This window comes from Ranitomeya variabilis, chromosome 2, assembly GCF_051348905.1.
Source record: "Ranitomeya variabilis isolate aRanVar5 chromosome 2, aRanVar5.hap1, whole genome shotgun sequence".
Lineage (NCBI taxonomy): Eukaryota > Metazoa > Chordata > Amphibia > Anura > Dendrobatidae > Ranitomeya > Ranitomeya variabilis.
In genome coordinates, this window is record NC_135233.1 from 643,070,554 (window position 1) to 643,090,239 (window position 19,686).

Below are 19,686 nucleotides of genomic sequence, written 5' to 3' on the forward strand. Positions count from 1 at the left end.
TTAGATTTAAGTATGTATTTTAAATCTTTGCTTAGTTCATACAGGTTATGAACATTTTCATCCTGTAATTGAGGTCAGTCTTTTGTTTTTTTTTGTGTCTGAAAGGTTTTACAGTGTGCTGTTATGTGGCCCGCTCTTGAAGAGCTACATCTGTCTTCAAACAACATCACTCTTTTAGAAAGGTAAAGTCGTTACTTGAATGTATTATGGAAATTTACAAGAATGCAGGACTTCACACTATAATCCTTTGGTGTGTTTGTGTTGCAGAATATTATTATGGCTTCCAACTGTTTAGACTGATCACAATGTTATTTTGTGTGAAAAAGTTATTCCTAAACTCTCAATATGGTCTTACAATAATGTACAAAATGATTTGCACATCCTATTCCATTGGACTCGACCATGGACTGTAACCGATGCATGGGACAGAGAGTACTGCCTCTTGCCTGCTAATCTCTGTGTAGTTCTAACTCATGGAGGATTATTAGGTTTCTCTCATCTGGCATCTTGTCAGCATAGCTAAGCCCTGGGATGTATCCAGAATGGAACTTTTACTGTGAGGGATAATGTCTCAGAAAGCGGTTATCCTTTTTCTTTACAATCGAAAGCTCTTGCCGTGTGCTGGTAACTTAGAATAGGGATGTATACAGGGAGATGAGGAGAAAGATATAATGCAACATTAGACTTCATATAGAGAGGCTAAGAGGATGTACTGTAGAAGAGGGTTATATACAGGGATCTGAGAGTAGAGTGATCTGTAGTATGGGTCTGTATTGAAGGATTGAGCTGTGTTTGACTACTGCTGAGAGACCAGTGATATGAAACTGCAAATGCCAGTCTATTGATGCGCATCACAGAAAATTATCTTCTGACATATGCATCAACAGCATTTTCAGCTGTCTTTTTCCTGATGCATCCTTTCTGGCACTTTTGCCATCGCTTTTGCTATAATTTAGCTTTAATTTTGCAAGTGTTTTTTTATTTATAACTTCATTAAGCTATTCCTAGCTAATGATAATGTCTGTAAAGCACTGCGGAATATAATAGCTACATAAGTACAATAAATAAAGCTTGATGGTTAGTGTACACTGATGATAATACAGTACAGGTGACTTGGAGAAGGGGTCAGGGATTATTACTGTGTGGGAAGTAAAGCTTTACTCAGATATCAAGAAAACGAGGTCAGGAGAAAGACTGTGAGCTGAGCATGAAAGGAGATCCCCAGGTTCTATCTGCTCTGCATACAAGGCCTCACAGGTATCGGAAACGTTATACCCTTCATTTCCTATAATGCGTTCATGCTCCTGTGTGTCTAAGGCCTTTAGGACATTTTTACATGGGGAAGGCTTCATTTTCTATAGTGATTTACAAGTCTTCTATTTTGCACACTGGCTATCAAATGGAGATAATTAAAGTGACCATTTAATCCAGCCTTCATCACTAAACCTCGCCAATGAACACGTCAGTTTTTTTGGAGGAGCATGAATCCAGTCCCTTTCGTCAGTGGTATCCACTTTAAAAGGAATCTGTCAGTTTGAACAAAACTTATAAGCCATCTATATGGGCATGTAAGTCATAGGAAGCTGAATAAAATGGGACCCTGATATCTGCAATCTGATCTTGTATTTCAGGGAAATCCACGTTTTTCTTATATGTAAATGACTTCAGTTGTCTTTAATCTGTATTCACAAATTAATAGATGGGTCAAATGTGGTGACAAATTCCCTTTAACATTGAGCATGGAAAGGTAAAAGAGCTCATGGGCATTGCAATGCGAAGTGTTGTTCATTGGATGCTGCTGAATGACAAGGTTTACATGTCCTTCCATCCTTGGCAATGATTGGAAAGTAAAGCAGATAGCGCAGGACAGCGGCATAAATCATCTATTAACATTCTTTTAGCTAGTGATGTTTCCAGAAAATAAAGTGGCTAACTCTTTTAAGTCACTTCAGTGTGTGAAAAGATGTTTAACCCCTTAATGACCGCCGATACGTCTTTTAATGGATGCAGTTAAGGGCACTTATTTCTGAGCTCAGCTTTTTAACGGTGCTGAGAAATTAGCATTGGTAAATATCCGGAGTCTCTGCTACCTGGGGTAGCTGAGACGCCGGAGAACATGATTCGGGTCGGTTTTTACCGTCCCCAGTGTTGCGATCGCCGTTATTCACGGAATAATGGCAAGCGCAAAAAAAAAAGTCACATTTCCCATTTATTTCTCTCTTCTCTGATATGATCTAGCACATCAGAAGAGAGAGAAATGGGGTCCCCGAGCCCCCCTCCCTGGTATCCTCCGGTCCCTCTGGCTCTGTCCCCCGGCCCTCTGCATCTTCGTCCGAGAAGAAAATGGCAGGCGCATGCGCATAGCGCCCGCCACGAACTGCCGGGTGGCAACCGTCAACAATTGGATATTTTTCCTATTGGTTCATTTTGATCACTGTGTGTCACGCGGGTGCTGGGTAGACTACAGCTGATTACCCGGGCCGGTGCGATATCCCTCAGACTAGGGAAAACCCTGTCTGTCCCTCTTCCAGAATTTACACTGATGGTGTGCTTGTCTGGGCCTCCAGGCCTGACCCTGACTCCTGTTCAGTCCTATGCTGAAACCTCCACCCGCCTCCCAGTGATAAGACCACACACCAACCCCTACAGAAAGCACAGACAGGGAAAACTAAAAAACGCACCACGCCGCAGACACACAGGAAAACACTATAATGTGCACAGGGCAAAACAAATACAAATATAGGAAGGAGAAATATGACAAAGGATAATACACCACCAAATACGATATTTCTTCTCCTAGACCACCACTCCAGACCGAGATCACCAGGCACAAGACACAAGCTATAATCGGCGACGCCCAAAGTCCAGAATGACTATTTAAAGGCCACGGGTGTGACCCAGCCTCCAACCCGATTACCAGCTAGATTAACCCCGGACAATCTGGATAAAGTCTAGCCGTCGCCACTGAGCGTATAGTGGACGAATGTGGAATTACCGCTGTCTGTCGGACGCCCTAGTGTGAATAGCGTCCGACATGACACTGTGATAGACCCTAGGGGCTAGGGCTAAGGTTGGGATTAGAGCTAGGGTTAGGATTGGGGCTAAGGTTGGGGTTAGGGTTGTGTTGGGGTTGGGATTAGGGTTAAGGGTGTGTTGGGGTTAGGGATGGGTTTAGGGCTGTGTTAGGGTTGACTGTAAAATTGGGGGGTTTCCATTATTTAGGTACATCAGGGGGTCTCCAAATGCGATATGGTGCCCGCATTTGATTCCAGCCAATTTTGCGTTTAAAAAGTAAAACTGCTCCCTGCCTTTGGAGCCCTGCCGTGCTCCCAAACAGTGGTATTCCCCCACATACCAGGTATCGACGTACTCAGAAGAAATTGCGCAACAAATTTTGTGGTCCATTTTCTCCTAATACTATTGTGATAATAAAAAAAAGTTTGGTTCCAAAGTAAATTTGTTGTGAAAAAATTAAAATGTTCATTTTTTTCCTTCCACATTGCTTTAGTTCTCGTGAAGCATCTGAAGGGTTAATAAACTTCTTGAATGTGGTTTTGAGCACCTTTAGGGGTTCAGTTTTTAGATTGTTGTATTCTTGGGGTATTTTCTGTCTTATTGACCCCCCAAACTCACTTCAAATGGGAGGTGGTCCCTAAAAAAATTGGTTTTGTAAATTTTTTGGACAAAAATGAGAAATCACAGGTCAACTTTTAACCCTTATAACTTCCTAACAAAAAAAAATATGTTTCCAAAATTGTGCCGATGTAAAGTAGACATATGGGAAATGTTATTTATTTACTATTTTGTGCGATATGGCTCTCTGATTTCAGGGCACAAAAATTACAAGTTTGAAAATTGCAACATTTTCAAGATTTTTGCCAAATTTCCATTTTTTTCATAAATAAATGCAAGTCATATCAAAGAAATTTTACCACTATCATGAAGTACAGTATGTCACGAAAAAACATTCTCGGAATCAGTGGGATCCGTTGAAGCATTCCAGAGTAGGGTTGAGCGACCTTGACTCTTTTAGGGTCGAGTCATGTTTTGCGAAACCCGACTGTTGGAAAAGTCGAGTCGGGCGAAATCGGCCGATTACTGCGCAAAGTCGAGGATCGGCTGGAACACGAAACCCTATGCACTTTAGTGGGGATATTTTATTTTATTTTTATTTTTTTTCTTCTCTCTCTCTCTCTCTCGCTCTCCCCCCCCCCCCCCCCCCCCTCCGTCCCAGCACTGAAAATTTCGTTTTACACATTCCAAATCGCTACTGCGCACAAGCGATAAAATGATGATGGGCGTGCACGCCCTAACCCCTATGTCATCACTCTGCCCACTCTCCTTCATTGGCCGAAAAAATGGCGCGAAACGCGACTTTGGCGCCAAGATCGCGTACCGCATGGCCGACCCCACACAGGGATCGGGTCGGGTTTCATGAGACGCCGACTTTACCAAAAGTCGGCGACTTATGAAAATGAACGACCCGTTTCGCTCAACCCTATTCCAGTGCTATAACCTCATAAAGTGACAGTGGTCAGAATTGTAAAAATTGCCTTAGTCATTAAGTAGAAAATTGGCTCTGTCAGTAAAGGGGTTAAATATTTGTGTCATGTTATCAGGTACTGATGTTATGCATAGTCTGTAGACTGTTAGCATCTGCTACTTCATCACAGTAGTTCTAAATTACAATCCACAATACTTGTGTAAACTAAGCCTTTAGCTGACAAGTCTGATCACTTTGTTCCCTTTGGAAATAAACTGCCCTAGTACCCATAAAGAACACAGGAGTGCTTGGTTGAGCAAAGATTGCATGTGTATAAAGAGATCTGTAGAGACATCTGTCAGCTCACAATTAACCAATGTGTATGGCCTGCTTAAAGGGCCACTGTCACCCCCTCCAGCCGTTATAAACTAAAAGAGCCACCTTGTGCAGCAGTAATGCTGCATTCTAACAAGGTGGCTCTTTTAGTTTTAGGTTCAAGCATACCCCAAATAAAACGTTTTTATACTTAGCCACAATTCCTGTCTCTAGCCAGGTAGGCGGGTCCTCACTCCCCAGCTTGGCCAGCTCCTCTGCCATCACTCACATCTTCCTGCGCTTTCGGCGCCGCCCCCTCAGCGCTGTTATCGTTTCAAAACCGGCGCCTGCGCTGTGTACTGGTGTCCTGCGCAGACGCAGTAAGCTCTGGCCGTCTGATGTAATGGCTGATACCAGAGAACAAAAGACATCCACAGAACACCAGGATGGATCTGCTGCACAGCAAATAGCTGTAGGACCTGCGATGATGTCACTGCCATGTGATTAGGGCAGTGGGTGGGGGTGAAGAAGGGTGTGGTAGGCATCCAACCAACATGAAGGCTTTGATAGTGGAGAGGTGAAGATTCATCCTCCTTATCTAATAGTTAGAGTAGCTCGCTGCTCAGGTCAGAGGTAAAAAACCTCAGTGAACAGATTTTAGCCTCCTTACTCCTTAGAAGATGGTGGATGTTTTGTTGGAGACGTTTCAGCGGACGCAGTTGGACTAGCTGCCGTTCTACCTCCCAGATCAATTCTGCCCATAGAGCCCTATGAGAACATATTGGAAGGAAGATTATGCCTCGAAAGCTAGGTTGTGTGCAATTCCCTGTGAGGGAGGATATATTTTTGATTCCTTGCTGGATTAAATTTTAGCCCAGGCTGCTGGTGATAAAAAAAAAAAAAAAAAGCCTTAAAGAAAACTTTTTTTTTTATGTGCACACGTTGCAGAATTGCCGCAGAAATTTCCACGTCAATTCTGCAACTCCTGCCATGGGAAATACGCATGCAGAATTGGCATGCGTATCCCCGCTAAACACTAGCGTTATTCACGTGTAATTAGCTTGCACAATGCTAGCGTTTTCCAAGCGATCTGTAGCATCACTTTGAAAACTGATTGACAGGTTGGTCACACTTGTCAAACATAGTGTTTGACAAGTGTAACCAACTTTTTACTATTGATGTGCCTATGCAGCATCAATAGTAAAAAGATATAATGTTAAAAATAGTAAAAAAAAAATAAAAAATCGTCATATTCTCACATTCCGGCATCCCCCGCAGCCTCCCCACTCGCGATGCTCCTCTTCCCAGTAATGCCTCGCGGCAATGACCCAAGATGACGTAGCGGGAAGGCTGCGGGGGACGCCGGAAGGTGAGAATACCACGATTTTTTATTTTAATTCTTTTTTTAACAGATATATGGTTCCCAGGGACTGGAGGAGAGTCCTCTCCTCCACCTTGGGTACCAACCGCACATGATCGGCTTAAGTAATCAGATCAATGCATTCCTGTGTGTGAGGAATCCCCGCGATTCCACACAAAGAATGAACATGCTGCGTTTTTTTCCGGAATGCGATTCCGCCGTGGGAAAAAATGCAGCATGTGCACAAAAAATGCGGAATGCATTCAAAATGATGGGATACTTTTGTAAGCTTTTTTTAGCTTTTTTCCGGCGGAAAACGGCCAAAAAAACGCTAAAAAAAGCTAAAAATCCTGAACGTGTGCACATAGCCTAAGTCTACTTAAATAGACTCAGTAGTTCCTTTCAAGAGGATAAAAGGTTTAACAAGAATAGAATCCCCAGGTAGAATGAACAAAAGTGGAAATTTTAGAGTGAAGATGGGTTTCCAAAAATACATTTTTATTTTTCCCAGAGTCAACTAAGAAGGGAGACCGACAATGATTCCAGGCTGTTGGTGGTAGGAGGGAAACTACAGTTTCATCAAAACTAGGAAAAGATTACATCAAATCCCTGGATCAAATACTATATAATTGTCTAAGGGTCACTTCCGTCTTTCTGTCTGTCTCGGAAATCCCAAGTCGCTGATTGGTCGCAGCCGCTGGGGCACAGTCCGGCCGCGAAATGGCCGCTCCCTACTTCCCTGCCATCAGTGCCCGCTCCATACTACTCCCGCCACAGTCAGCTCCCGCCGCCCACATAGCGTTGAAGCAGTCCGTTAAACTGACTGCGTTACACCGCGGCATAACGCGGTGTAACGCAGACTGCTAACGCTGTTATTAACCCTATGTGACGAACTTTTTACTATTGATGCTGCCTATGCTGGATCAATGGTAAAAAGATCTAATGTTAAAAATAATTAAAAAAAAATAAAAAATCGTGATATACTCACCCTCCGGGGCCTTTCCCGCTCCTCGCGACGCTCCGGGCCATGCATTGCGGTCTCACGAGATGATGACGTAGCGCTCTCGCGAGACCGCTACGTCATCATCTCAAGAGACCGCAATGCATCCTTGGGACCGGAACGTCGCAAGGAGCATTGCTGAACGCCTCACCTGGATCCGGGGGCTGCTGGAGGGTATATAACTATTTTTAATTAAATTTTTTTTTTTTAACGGGGATATGGTGCCCACACTGCTACATAGTACTTGGGCTGTGTTATATACTGCGTGGCTGCTACATACTACGTGGGCAGTGTTATATACTGCGTGGGCAGTGTTATATACTGCGTGGGCAGTGTTATATACTGCATGGGCAGTGTTATATACTGCGTGGGCAGTGTTATATACTGCGTGGGCAGTGTTATAGACTACGTGGGCAGTGTTATAGACTACGTGGGCTGTGTTATATACTACGTGGGCTGTGCTATATATTACGTGGGCTGTGTTATATGCTAAGTGGCTGCTATATGCTAAGTGGCTGCTATATGCTAAGTGGCTGCTATATGCTAAGTGGCTGTGCTATATACTACCTGGCTGTCTGTGTTACGTGGGCTGTGCTATATACTGCGTGGGCTGTTTATGTACTACGTGGCTGTGCTATATACTACATGGCTGTGCTATATATTCTGTGGGCTGTGTTATATACTATGTGGCTGTGTTATATACTATGTGGCTGTGCTATATACTATGTGGCTGTGCTATATACAGTTATATGAAAAAGTTTGGGCACCCCTATTAATCTTAAGCTTAATGTTTTATAAAAATTATTTTTTTTGCAACAGCTATTTCAGTTTCATATATCTAATAACTGTTGGACACAGTAATGTTTCTGCCTTGAAATGAGGTTTATTGTACTAACAGAAAATGTGCAATCTGCATGCAAACAAAATTTGATAGGTGCATAAGTATGGGCACCCTTATCATTTTCTTGTTTTAAATACTCCTACCTACTTTTTACTGACTTACTAAAGCACTTTTTTGGTTTTGTAACCTCATTGAGCTTTGAACTTCATAGCCGGGTGTATGCAATCATGAGAAAAGCTACTTAAAGTGGCCACTTGCAAGTTGCTCTCTCGTTTGAATCTCCTCTGAAGAGTGGCATCATGGGCTCCTCAAAACAACTGTCAAATGATCTGAAAACAAAGATTATTCGACATAGTTGTTCAGGGGAAGGATACAAAAAGCTGTCTAAGAGATTTAACCTGTCAATTTCCACTGTGAGGAACATAGTAAGGAAATGGAAGAACACAGGTACAGTTCTTGTTAAGGCCAGAAGTGGTAGGCCAAGAAAAACATCAGAAAGGCAGAGAAGAAGAATGGTGAGATCAGTCAAGGACAATCCTCAGAACACCTCCAGAGAGCTGCAGCATCAACTTGCTGCAGATGGTGTCACTGTGCATCGGTCAACTATACAACGCACTTTGCACAAGGAGAAGCTGTATGGGAGAGTGATGCGAAAGAAGCCGTTTCTGCAAGCACGCCACAAACAGAGTCGGCTGAGGTATGCAAAAGCACATTTGGAGAAGCCAATTTCTTTTTGAAAGAAGATCCTGTGGACTGATGAAACCAAGATTGAGTTGTTTGGTCATACAAAAAGGCGTTATGCATGGCGGCAAATAAACACAGCATTCCAAGAAAAACACTTGCTACCCACAGTAAAATTTGGTGGAGGTTCCATCATGCTTTGGGGCTGTGTGGCCAATGCCGGCACCAGGAATCTTGTTAAAGTTGAGGGACGCATGGATTCCTTTCAGTATCAGCAGATTCTTGACAGTAATGTTCATGAATCAGTGACAAAGTTGAAATTACGCAGGGGATGGATCTTTCAGCAAGACAATGATCCAAAACACTGCTCCAAATCTACTCAGGCATTCATGCAGAGGAACAATTACACTTTTCTGGAATGGCCATCCCAGTCCCCAGACCTGAATATCATTGAACATCTGTGGGATCATTTGAAGAGGGCTGTCCATGCTCGGCGACCATCAAACTTAACTGAACTGGAATTGTTTTGTAGAGAGGAATGGTCAAAAATACCTTCATCCAGGATCCAGGAAATCATTAAAAGCTACAGGAAGTGACTGGAGGCTGTTATTTTTGCAAAAGGTGGATCTACTAAATATTAACCCCTTCCTGACATCTGACGTACTATCCCGTCGAGGTGGGGTGGGCTCGTATGACCACCGACGGGATAGTAATGTCATACGCGATCGGCCGCGCTCACGGGGGGAGCGCGGCCGATCGCGGCCGGGTGTCAGCTGCATATCGCAGCTGACATCCGGCACTATGTGCCAGGAGCGGTCACGGACCGCCCCCGGCACATTAACCCCCGGCACACCGCGATCAAACATGATCGCGATGTGCCGGCGGTGCAGGGAAGCATCGCGCAGGGAGGGGGCTCCCTGCGGGCTTTCCTGAGCCCCCCGCAGCAACGCGATGTGATCGCGTTGCTGCGAGGGTCTTACCTCCCTCCCTGCCTGCTCCAGACCCGGATCCAAGATGGCCGCGGATCCGGGTCCTGCAGGGAGGGAGGTGGCTTCACAGAAGCCTGCTCAGAGCAGGCACTGTGAAGCAGCCTGCACTTCTCGCAGATCGGTGATCTGTCAGAGTGCTATGCAAACTGGCAGATCACCGATCTGTATTGTCCCCCCCTGGGGCAAAGTAAAAAAGTAAAAAAAAAATTTTCCAAATGTGTAAAAAAAAAAAAATAAAATTCCAAAATAATGAAAAAAAAAAAAAATATTATTCCCATAAATACATTTATGTAAATAAAATAAAAAAACAATAAAAGTACACATATTTAGTATCGCCGCGTCCGTAACGACCCGACCTATAAAACTGGCCCACTAGTTAACCCCTTCAGTAAACACCGTAAGAAAAAAAAAAAAAAACGAGGCAAAAAACAACGCTTTATTATCATACTGCCGAACAAAAAGTGGAATAACACGCGATCAAAAAGACTGATATAAATAACCATGGTACCGCTGAAAATGTCATCTTTTCCCGCAAAAAACGAGCCACCATACAGCATCATCAGCAAAAAAATAAAAAAGTTATAGTCCTGAGAATAAAGCGATACCAAAATAATTATTTTTTCTATAAAATAGTTTTTATCGTATAAAAGCGCCAAAACATAAAAAAAGATATAAATGAGATATCGCTGTAATCGTACTGACCCGACGAATAAAACTGCTTTATCAATTTTACCAAACGCGGAACGGTATAAACGCCTCCCCAAAAAGAAATTCATGAATAGCTGGTTTTTGATCACTCTGCCTCACAAAAATCGGAATAAAAAGCGATCAAAAAATGTCACGTGTCCGAAAATGTTACCAATAAAAACGTCAACGCATCCCGCAAAAAACAAGATCTCACATGACTCTGTGGACTCAAATATGGAAAAATTACAGCTCTCAAAATGTGGTAACGCAAAAAATATTTTTTGCAATGAAAAGCGTCTTTCAGTGTGTGACGGCTGCCAATCATAAAAATCCGCTAAAAAACCCGCTATAAAAGTAAATCAAACCCCCCTTCATCACCCCCTTAGTTAGGGAAAAATAAAAAAATTAAAAAATGTATTTATTTCCATTTTCCCATTAGGGTTAGGGTTAGGGCTAGAGTTAGGACTAGAGTTAGGGCTAGAGTTAGGGCTAGGGTTAGGGTTAGGGCAAGGGTTAGGGTTAGGGCTAGGGTTAGGGCTAGGGTTGGGGCTAGGGTTGGGGCTAGGTTTAGGGCTAGGGTTAGGGCTAGGGTTAGGGCTAGGGTTTGGATTTAGGGCTAGGGTTGGGGCAAGGGTTAGGGCTAGGGTTAGGGTCAGGGCTAGTGTTACGGCTAGTGTTACGGCTAGTGTTACGGCTAGTGTTAGGGCTAGGGTTATTGCTAGGGTTAGGGCTAGGGTTGGGGCTAGGGTTAGGGCTAGGGTTAGGGCTAGGGTTAGGGTCAGGGCTAGTGTTACGGCTAGTGTTACGGCTAGTGTTAGGGCTAGTGTTAGGGCTAGGGTTATTGCTAGGGTTAGGGCTAGGGTTGGGGCTAGGGTTGGGGCTACAGTTAGGGTTGGGGCTAAAGATAGGGTTAGGGTTTGGATTAAATTTACGGTTGGGAATAGGGTTGGGTGTGTCTGGGTTAGAGGAGTGGTTAGGGTTACTGTTGGGATTAGGGTAAGGGGTGTGTTTGGATTAGGGTTTCAGTTATAATTGGGGGGTTTCCACTGTTCGGGCACATCAGGGGCTTTCCAAACGGGATATGGCATCCGATCTGAATTCCAGCCAATTCTGCGTTGAAAAAGGAAAACAGTGCTCCTTCCCTTCCGAGCTCTCCCGTGTGCCCAAACAGGGGTTTACCCCAACATATGGGGTATCAGCGTACTCAGGACAAATTGGACATCATCTTTTGGGGTCCAATTTCTCCTGCTACCCTTGGGAAAATACAAAACTGGGGGCCAAAAAATAAGTTTTGTGGGAAAAAAAGGATTTTTTATTTTCACGGCTCTGCGTTGTAAACTGTAGTGAATAAACTTGGCACACACGTGGTCAAATGAAGGTGAGATTTAATTGAAAGAGAGTACATACAATATTGACGTTTCGGTCTCAGATTAGACCTTCATCAATGTACCTCTCAGAGTATTTCACAGCTTGACGTTCTAATAGGAGATTAATCCCTCTGCTTGTGGCTGGTACAGCTATAAATAGCAGGCTGCACTTGGTGCCGGTGCTGTGCTATACGGACGCGGCATCCACCGCTCGTCCTGCGTGTGACGAATCTGTGAAATACTCTGAGAGGTACATTGATGAAGGTCTAATCTGAGACCGAAACGTCAATATTGTATGTACTCTCTTTCAATTAAATCTCACCTTCATTTGACCACGTGTGTGCCAAGTTTATCCACAACATAAGTACGGTTTGGGCACCTACTTGTGCACCACAATTTATAGTAGTGCCTACGGCTATCTTCCACGTAAACTGTAGTGAAACACTTGGGGGTTCAAAGTTCTCACAACACATCTAGATAAGTTCCTTGGGGGGTCTATTTTCCAATATGGGGTCACTTGTGGGGGGTTTGTACTGTTTGGGTACATCAGGGGCTCTGCAAATGCAACGTGACGCCTGCAGACCAATCCATTTAAGTCTGCATTCCAAATGGCGCTCCTTCCCTTCCGAGCTCTGTCATGCGCCCAAACAGTGGTTCCCCCCCACATATCGGGTATCAGCATACTCAGGACAAATTGGACAACAAATTTTGGGGTCCAATTTATCCTGATACCCTTGTGAAAATACAAAACTGGGGGCTAAAAAATCATTTTTGTGAAAAAAAAAAAGAATTTATTTTCACGGCTCTGCGTTATAAACTGTAGTGAAACACTTGGGGGTTCAAAGTTCTCACAACACATCTAGATAAGTTCCTTGGGGGGTCTAGTTTCCAATATGGGGTCACTTGTGGGGGGTTTGTACTGTTTGGGTACATCAGGGGCTCTGCAAATGCAACGTGACGCCTGCAGACCAATCCATTTAAGTCTGCATTCCAAATGGCACTCCTTCCCTTCCGAGCTCTGTCATGCGCCCAAACAGTGGTTCCCCCCCACATATGGGGTATCAGCATACTCAGGACAAATTGGACAACAACTTTTTGGGTCCAATTTATCCTGATACCCTTGTGAAAATACAAAACTGGGGGCTAAAAAATCATTTTTGTGAAAAAAAGAAGAATTTTTATTTTCACGGCTCTGCGTTATAAACTGTAGTGAAACACTTGGGGGTTCAAAGTTCTCACAACACATCTAGATAAGTTCCTTGGGGGGTCTATTTTCCAATATGGGGTCACTTGTGGGGGGTTTGTATTGTTTGGGTACATCAGGGGCTTTGCAAATGCAACGTGACGCCTGCAGACCAATCCATTTAAGTCTGCATTCCAAATGGCGCTCCTTCCCTTCCGAGCTCTGTCATGCGCCCAAACAGTGGTTCCCCCCCACATATGGGGTATCAGCATACTCAGGACAAATTGGACAACAACTTTTGAGGTCCAATTTATCCTGATACCCTTGTGAAAATACAAAACTGGGGGCTAAAAAATCATTTTTGTGAAAAAAAAAAGAATTTTTATTTTCACGGCTCTGCGTTATAAACTGTAGTGAAACACTTGGGGGTTCAAAGCTCTCAAAACACATCTAGATAAGTTCCTTAGGGGGTCTACTTTCCAAAATGGTGTCACTTGTGGGGGTTTTTAATGTTTAGGCACATCAGGGGCTCTGCAAACGCAACATGGCATCCCATCTTAATTCCAGTCAATTTTGCATTGAAAAGTAAAATAGTGCTCCTTCCCTTCCGAGCTCTGCTATGCGCCCAAACAGTGGTTTACCCCCACATATGGGGTATCGTCGTACTCAGGACAAATTGCACAACAACTTTTGTGCTCTAATTTCTTCTCTTACCCTTGGGGAAATAAAAAAATGGGGGCGAAAAGATCATTTTTGTGAAAAAATATGATTTTTTATTTTTACGGCTCTGCATTATAAACTTCTGTGAAGCACTTGTTGGGTCAAAGTGCTCACCACACATCTAGATAAGTTCCTTAGGGGGTCTACTTTCCAAAATGGTGTCACTTGTGGGGGGTTTCAATGTTTAGGCACATCAGGGGCTCTCCAAACGCAACATGACGTCCCATCTCAATTCCAGTCAATTTTGCATTGAAAAGTCAAATGGCGCTCCTTCCCTTCCGAGCTCTGCCCTGCGCCCAAACAATGGTTTACACCCACATATGGGGTATCAGCGTACTCAGGACAAATTGCACAACAATTTTTGGGGTCCAATTTCTTCTCTTACCCTTGGGAAAATAAAAAATTGGGGGCGAAAAAATCATTTTTGTGAAAAAATATGATTTTTTATTTTTACCGCTCTGCATTATAAACTTCTGTGAAGCACTTGTTGGGTCAAAGTGCTCACCACACATCTAGATAAGTTCCTTAGGGGGTCTACTTTCCAAAATGGTGTCACTTGTGGGGAGTTTCAATGTTTAGGCACATCAGGGGCTCTCCAAATGCAACATGGCGTCCCATCTCAATTCCAGTCAATTTTGCATTGAAAAGTCAAATGGCGCTCCTTCCCTTCCGAGCTCTGCCCTGCGCCCAAACAATGGTTTACACCCACATATGGGGTATCAGCGTACTCAGGACAAATTGCACAACAAATTTTGGGGTCTATTTTCTCCTGTTACCCTTGGTAAAATAAAACAAATCGGATCTGAAATAAATTTTGTGTGAAAAAAAGTTAAATGTTCATTTTTATTTAAACATTCCAAAAATTCCTGTGAAACACCTGAAGGGTTAATAAACTTCTTGAAAGTGGTTTTGAGTACCTTGAGGGGTGCAGTTTTTAGAATGGTGTCACACTTGGGTATTTTCTATCATATAGACCCCTCAAAATGACTTCAAATGAGATGTGGTCCCTAAAAAAAAATGGTGTTGTAAAAATGAGAAATTGCTGGTCAACTTTTAACCCTTATAACTCCGTCACAAAAAAAAATGTTGGTTCCAAAATTGTGCTGATGTAAAGTAGACATGTGGGAAATGTTACTTATTAAGTATTTTGCGTGACATATGTCTGTGATTTAAGGGCATAAAAATTAAAAGTTGGAAAATTGCGAAATTTTCAAAATTTTCGCCAAATATTCGTTTTTTTCACAAATAAACGCAACTTATATCGAAGAAATTTTACCACTATCATGAAGTACAATATGTCACGAGAAAACAATGTCAGAATCGCCAAGATCCGTTGAAGCGTTCCAGAGTTATAACCTCATAAAGGGACAGTGGTCAGAATTGTAAAAATTGGCCCGGTCATTAACGTGCAAACCACCCTTGGGGGTGAAGGGGTTAATGTCACTTTTCTGGTGAGGTGCCCATACTTATGTGTTGTGAATTCCGCTCCCAATGGTGATGAAGACGGCCGAATATGCCCCCTTTCCAAAGACTCCTTGACATAACTCCGCATGGCGGCATGCTCTGGCACAGACAGATTGAAAAGTCGACCCTTAGGGAACTTACAGCCAGGAATCAAGTTAATAGCACAATCACAGTCCCTATGTGGAGGAAGGGAACTGGACTTGGGCTCATCAAATACATCCTGGAAATTCGACATAAACTCAGGGACTTCAGAAGAGGGGGAAGAGGAAATTGACATCAAAGGAACGTCACAATGTACCCCTTGACAACCCCAACTAGTCACAGACATAGATTTCCAATCCAGCACCGGATTATGTTCCTGTAACCATGGAAAACCCAGTACAACAACATCATGCGGAGTTATGTCAAGGAGTCTTTGGAAAAGGGGCATATTCGGCCGTCTTCGTCACCATTGGGAGCGGGATTCTTTTTTGTTGCCAAGAAGGATGGCTCCTTGAGACCCTGTATTGATTATCGCCTTCTTAATAAGATCACGGTCAAATTCCAATACCCTTTACCTTTGCTTTCTGATTTGTTTGTTCGGATTAAGGGGGCTAGTTGGTTTACTAAGATTGACCTTCGAGGGGCATATAATCTTGTTCGTATTAAACAGGGTGACGAATGGAAAACTGCATTTAATACGCCCGAAGGCCATTTTGAATACCTTGTGATGCCTTTCGTGCTTTCTAATGCTCCTTCTGTATTTCAGTCCTTCATGCATGATATTTTCCGCAATTATCTTGATAAATTCATGATTGTGTATTTGGATGATATTTTGATTTTTTCCGATGATTGGGAGTCTCATGTGAAGCAGGTCAGGATGGTATTCCAGATCCTTCGTGATAATGCTTTATTTGTGAAGGGGTCTAAGTGCCTATTTGGAGTTCAGAAAGTCTCTTTTTTGGGTTTTATTTTTTCTCCCTCCTCTATAGAAATGGATCCTGTTAAGATCCAAGCCATTCATGACTGGATTCAACCCACATCTGTGAAGAGCCTTCAGAAATTTTTGGGCTTTGCTAATTTTTATCGCTGTTTCATTGCCAACTTTTCCAGTGTGGTTAAGCCCCTGACCGATTTGACGAAGAAAGGCGCTGATGTGACGAATTGGTCCTCTGCGGCGGTTGAGGCCTTTCAGGAGCTTAAACGCCGATTTACTTCTGCCCCTGTGTTGCGTCAGCCGGATGTTTCTCTTCCTTTTCAGGTTGAGGTTGACGCTTCTGAGATTGGGGCAGGGGCCGTTTTGTCTCAGAGGAATTCTGATGGTTCTTTGATTAAACCGTGTGCCTTTTTTTCCAGAAAGTTTTCGCCTGCGGAGCGCAATTATGACGTTGGCAATCGGGAGTTGTTGGCTATGAAGTGGGCATTTGAGGAGTGGCGACATTGGCTTGAGGGAGCCAAGCACCGCGTTGTGGTCTTGACCGATCATAAGAATCTGATTTACCTCGAGTCGGCCAAGCGGCTGAACCCTAGACAGGCTCGATGGTCCCTGTTTTTCTCCCGTTTTGATTTTGTTGTCTCGTATCTTCCGGGATCTAAGAATGTTAAGGCTGATGCCCTCTCTAGGAGTTTTTTGCCTGATTCTCCTGGAGTCCTTGAGCCGGTTGGCATTCTTAAGGAAGGGGTGATTCTTTCTGCCATCTCCCCTGATTTGCGGCGGGTGCTTCAGGAATTTCAGGCTGATAAACCTGACCGCTGTCCAGTGGGGAAGCTGTTTGTTCCTGATAGATGGACTAGTAAGGTAATTTCTGAGGTTCATTCTTCAGTGTTGGCTGGTCATCCTGGGATTTTTGGTACCAGAGATTTGGTTGCTAGGTCCTTTTGGTGGCCTTCCTTGTCGCTGGATGTGCGTTCTTTTGTGCAGTCCTGTGGGACTTGTGCCCGGGCCAAGCCTTGCTGTTCCCGCGCTAGTGGGTTGCTTTTGCCTTTGCCGGTCCCTGAGAGGCCCTGGACGCATATTTCCATGGATTTTATTTCGGATGTTCCTGTTTCCCAGAAGATGTCTGTTATCTGGGTGGTTTGTGACCGGTTCTCTAAAATGGTCCATTTGGTACCTTTGCCTAAATTGCCTTCCTCCTCTGATTTGGTTCCATTGTTTTTTCAGCATGTGGTTCGTTTGCATGGCATTCCGGAGAATATTGTGTCTGACAGAGGTTCCCAGTTTGTTTCTAGGTTTTGGCGGGCCTTTTGTGCTAGGATGGGCATTGATTTGTCTTTTTCTTCTGCGTTCCATCCTCAGACAAATGGCCAAACTGAGCGAACTAATCAGACCTTGGAAACCTATTTGAGATGCTTTGTGTCTGCTGATCAGGATGATTGGGTGGCTTTCTTGCCGTTGGCCGAGTTTACCCTTAATAATCGGGCTAGTTCTGCTGCTTTGGTTTCGCGTTTCTTTTGTAATTTTGGTTTTCATCCTCATTTTTCTTCGGGGCAGGTTGAGCCTTCTGATTGTCCTGGTGTGGATTCTGTGGTGGACAGGTTACAGCAGATTTGGACTCATGTGGTAGACAATTTGACGTTGTCTCAGGAAAAGGCTCAACGTTTTGCTAACCGCCGTCGGTGTGTTGGTCCCCGGCTTCGGGTGGGGGATTTAGTCTGGTTATCTTCTCGTCATGTTCCTATGAAGGTTTCTTCACCTAAGTTCAAGCCTCGGTTTATTGGTCCTTATAAGATTTCTGAGATTATCAATCCGGTGTCTTTTCGTTTGGCCCGTCCAGCCTCTTTTGCTATCCATAATGTTTTCCATAGATCTTTGTTGCGGAGATATGTGGTGCCCGTTGTTCCCTCGGTTGATCCTCCTGCCCCGGTGTTGGTTGAGGGGGAGTTGGAATATTTGGTGGAGAAAATTTTGGATTCTCGTTTTTCGAGGCGGAGGCTTCAGTATCTTGTCAAGTGGAAGGGTTATGGCCAGGAGGATAATTCTTGGGTTGTTGCCTCCGATGTCCATGCCGCCGATTTGGTTCGTGCCTTTCACTTGGCTCGCCCTGATCGGCCTGGGGGCTCTGGTGAGGGTTCGGTGACCCCTCCTCAAGGGGGGGGTACTGTTGTGAATTCCGCTCTTGGGCTCCCTCCGGTGGTTGTAAGTGGCACTTTTGTGAGTTCTGCTCTTGGGCTCCCGCCGGTGGTTTTGAGTGGAACTGCTGCTCCTTGGATTTAGCAGTCAGCAGCTGCTTCCACTGATCGTCTTTCTGGCTCGGCTATTTATCCTGGCTCTATCCTTCAGCCTGAGCCAGTTGTCAATGGTTCCTGGTTGGATTCACATCTCTGCTTGGATTTCCCTGATATTCTGACCAGTTCAGCAAAGATAAGTCCTTGCTTGTTCTTTTGCTGTCCACATATTGTGGACTTAATCGTTCAGCTCTTTCTATGTTTTTTCTTGTCCAGCTTGTCAATATGGATTTATTCAGTTAAGCTGGAAACTCTGGGAAGCAGATTTACCCTCCACACCTTTAGTCAGGTGTGGAGATTTTTGTAAACTCTGTGGTGGATTTTTCTAGTTTTTTATACTGACCGCACAGTATTCTGTCCTGTTCTTTCTATCTAGCTAGACTGGCCTCCTTTGCTACATTCTGATTTCATTCTGCGTATGTCATTTCCCTCTCCACTCACAGTCAATATTTGTGGGGGGCTGCCTTTCCTTTGGGGATTTTCTCTGAGGCAAGATAGCTTTCCTGTTTCCATCTTTAGGGGTTGTTAGTCCTCCGGCTGTGATGAGGTGTCTAGGGAGTGACAGGAACATCCCACGGCTACTTCTAGTGTTGTGATAAGCTCAGGAACTGCGGTTAGTACAGGTACCACCTCCTCCAGAGCTCTTCCCATGTTGCTCCTAAACCACCAGTTCATATCACTTATGCACCTGTCAAATTTTGTTTGAATGCAGATTGTACATTTTCTGTTAGTACAATAAACCTCATTTCAAGGCAGAAACATTACTGTGTCCAACAGTTATTAGATATATGAAACTGAAATAGCTGTTGCAAAAAAAACAATTTTTATAAAGCATTAAGCTTAAGATTAATAGCACAAACTTTTTCATATAACTGTACTATGTGGCTGTGCTATGTACTATGTGGCTGTGCTATGTACTATGTGGCTGTGCTATGTACTATGTGGCTGTGCTATATACTATGTGGCTGTGCTATATACTATGTGGCTGTGCTATATACTATGTGGCTGTGCTATATACTATGTGGCTGTGCTATATACTATGTGGCTGTGCTATATACTATGTGGCTGTGCTATATACTATGTGGTTGTGCTATATACTATGTGGCTGTGCTATATACTATGTGGCTGTGCTATATACTATGTGGCTGTGCTATATACTATGTGGCTGCTACATACATACATACATACATACATACATACATACATACATACATACAGTGGGGCAAAAAAGTATTTAGTCAGTCAGCAATAGTGCAAGTTCCACCACTTAAAAAGATGAGAGGCGTCTGTAATTTACATCATAGGTAGACCTCAACTATGGGAGACAAACTGAGAAAAAAAAATCCAGAAAATCACATTGTCTGTTTTTTTTATCATTTTATTTGCATATTA

At 43.6% G+C, this 19,686-nt stretch overlaps 1 protein-coding gene across 4 annotated transcripts in view; it reads left to right on the forward strand.

Moving 5' to 3' along the window:
• TBCE (tubulin folding cofactor E) overlaps positions 1 to 19,686 on the forward strand; it is a 266,118-nt gene that overhangs the window by 131,393 nt on the left and 115,039 nt on the right. For all 4 annotated transcript variants that reach the window (XM_077289136.1, XM_077289135.1, XM_077289138.1 and 1 more), the window contains one exon: positions 106 to 182. In XM_077289136.1, coding sequence (XP_077145251.1) covers positions 106 to 182 — 77 coding nt within the window. The remainder of the gene's footprint in view (positions 1 to 105; positions 183 to 19,686) is intronic.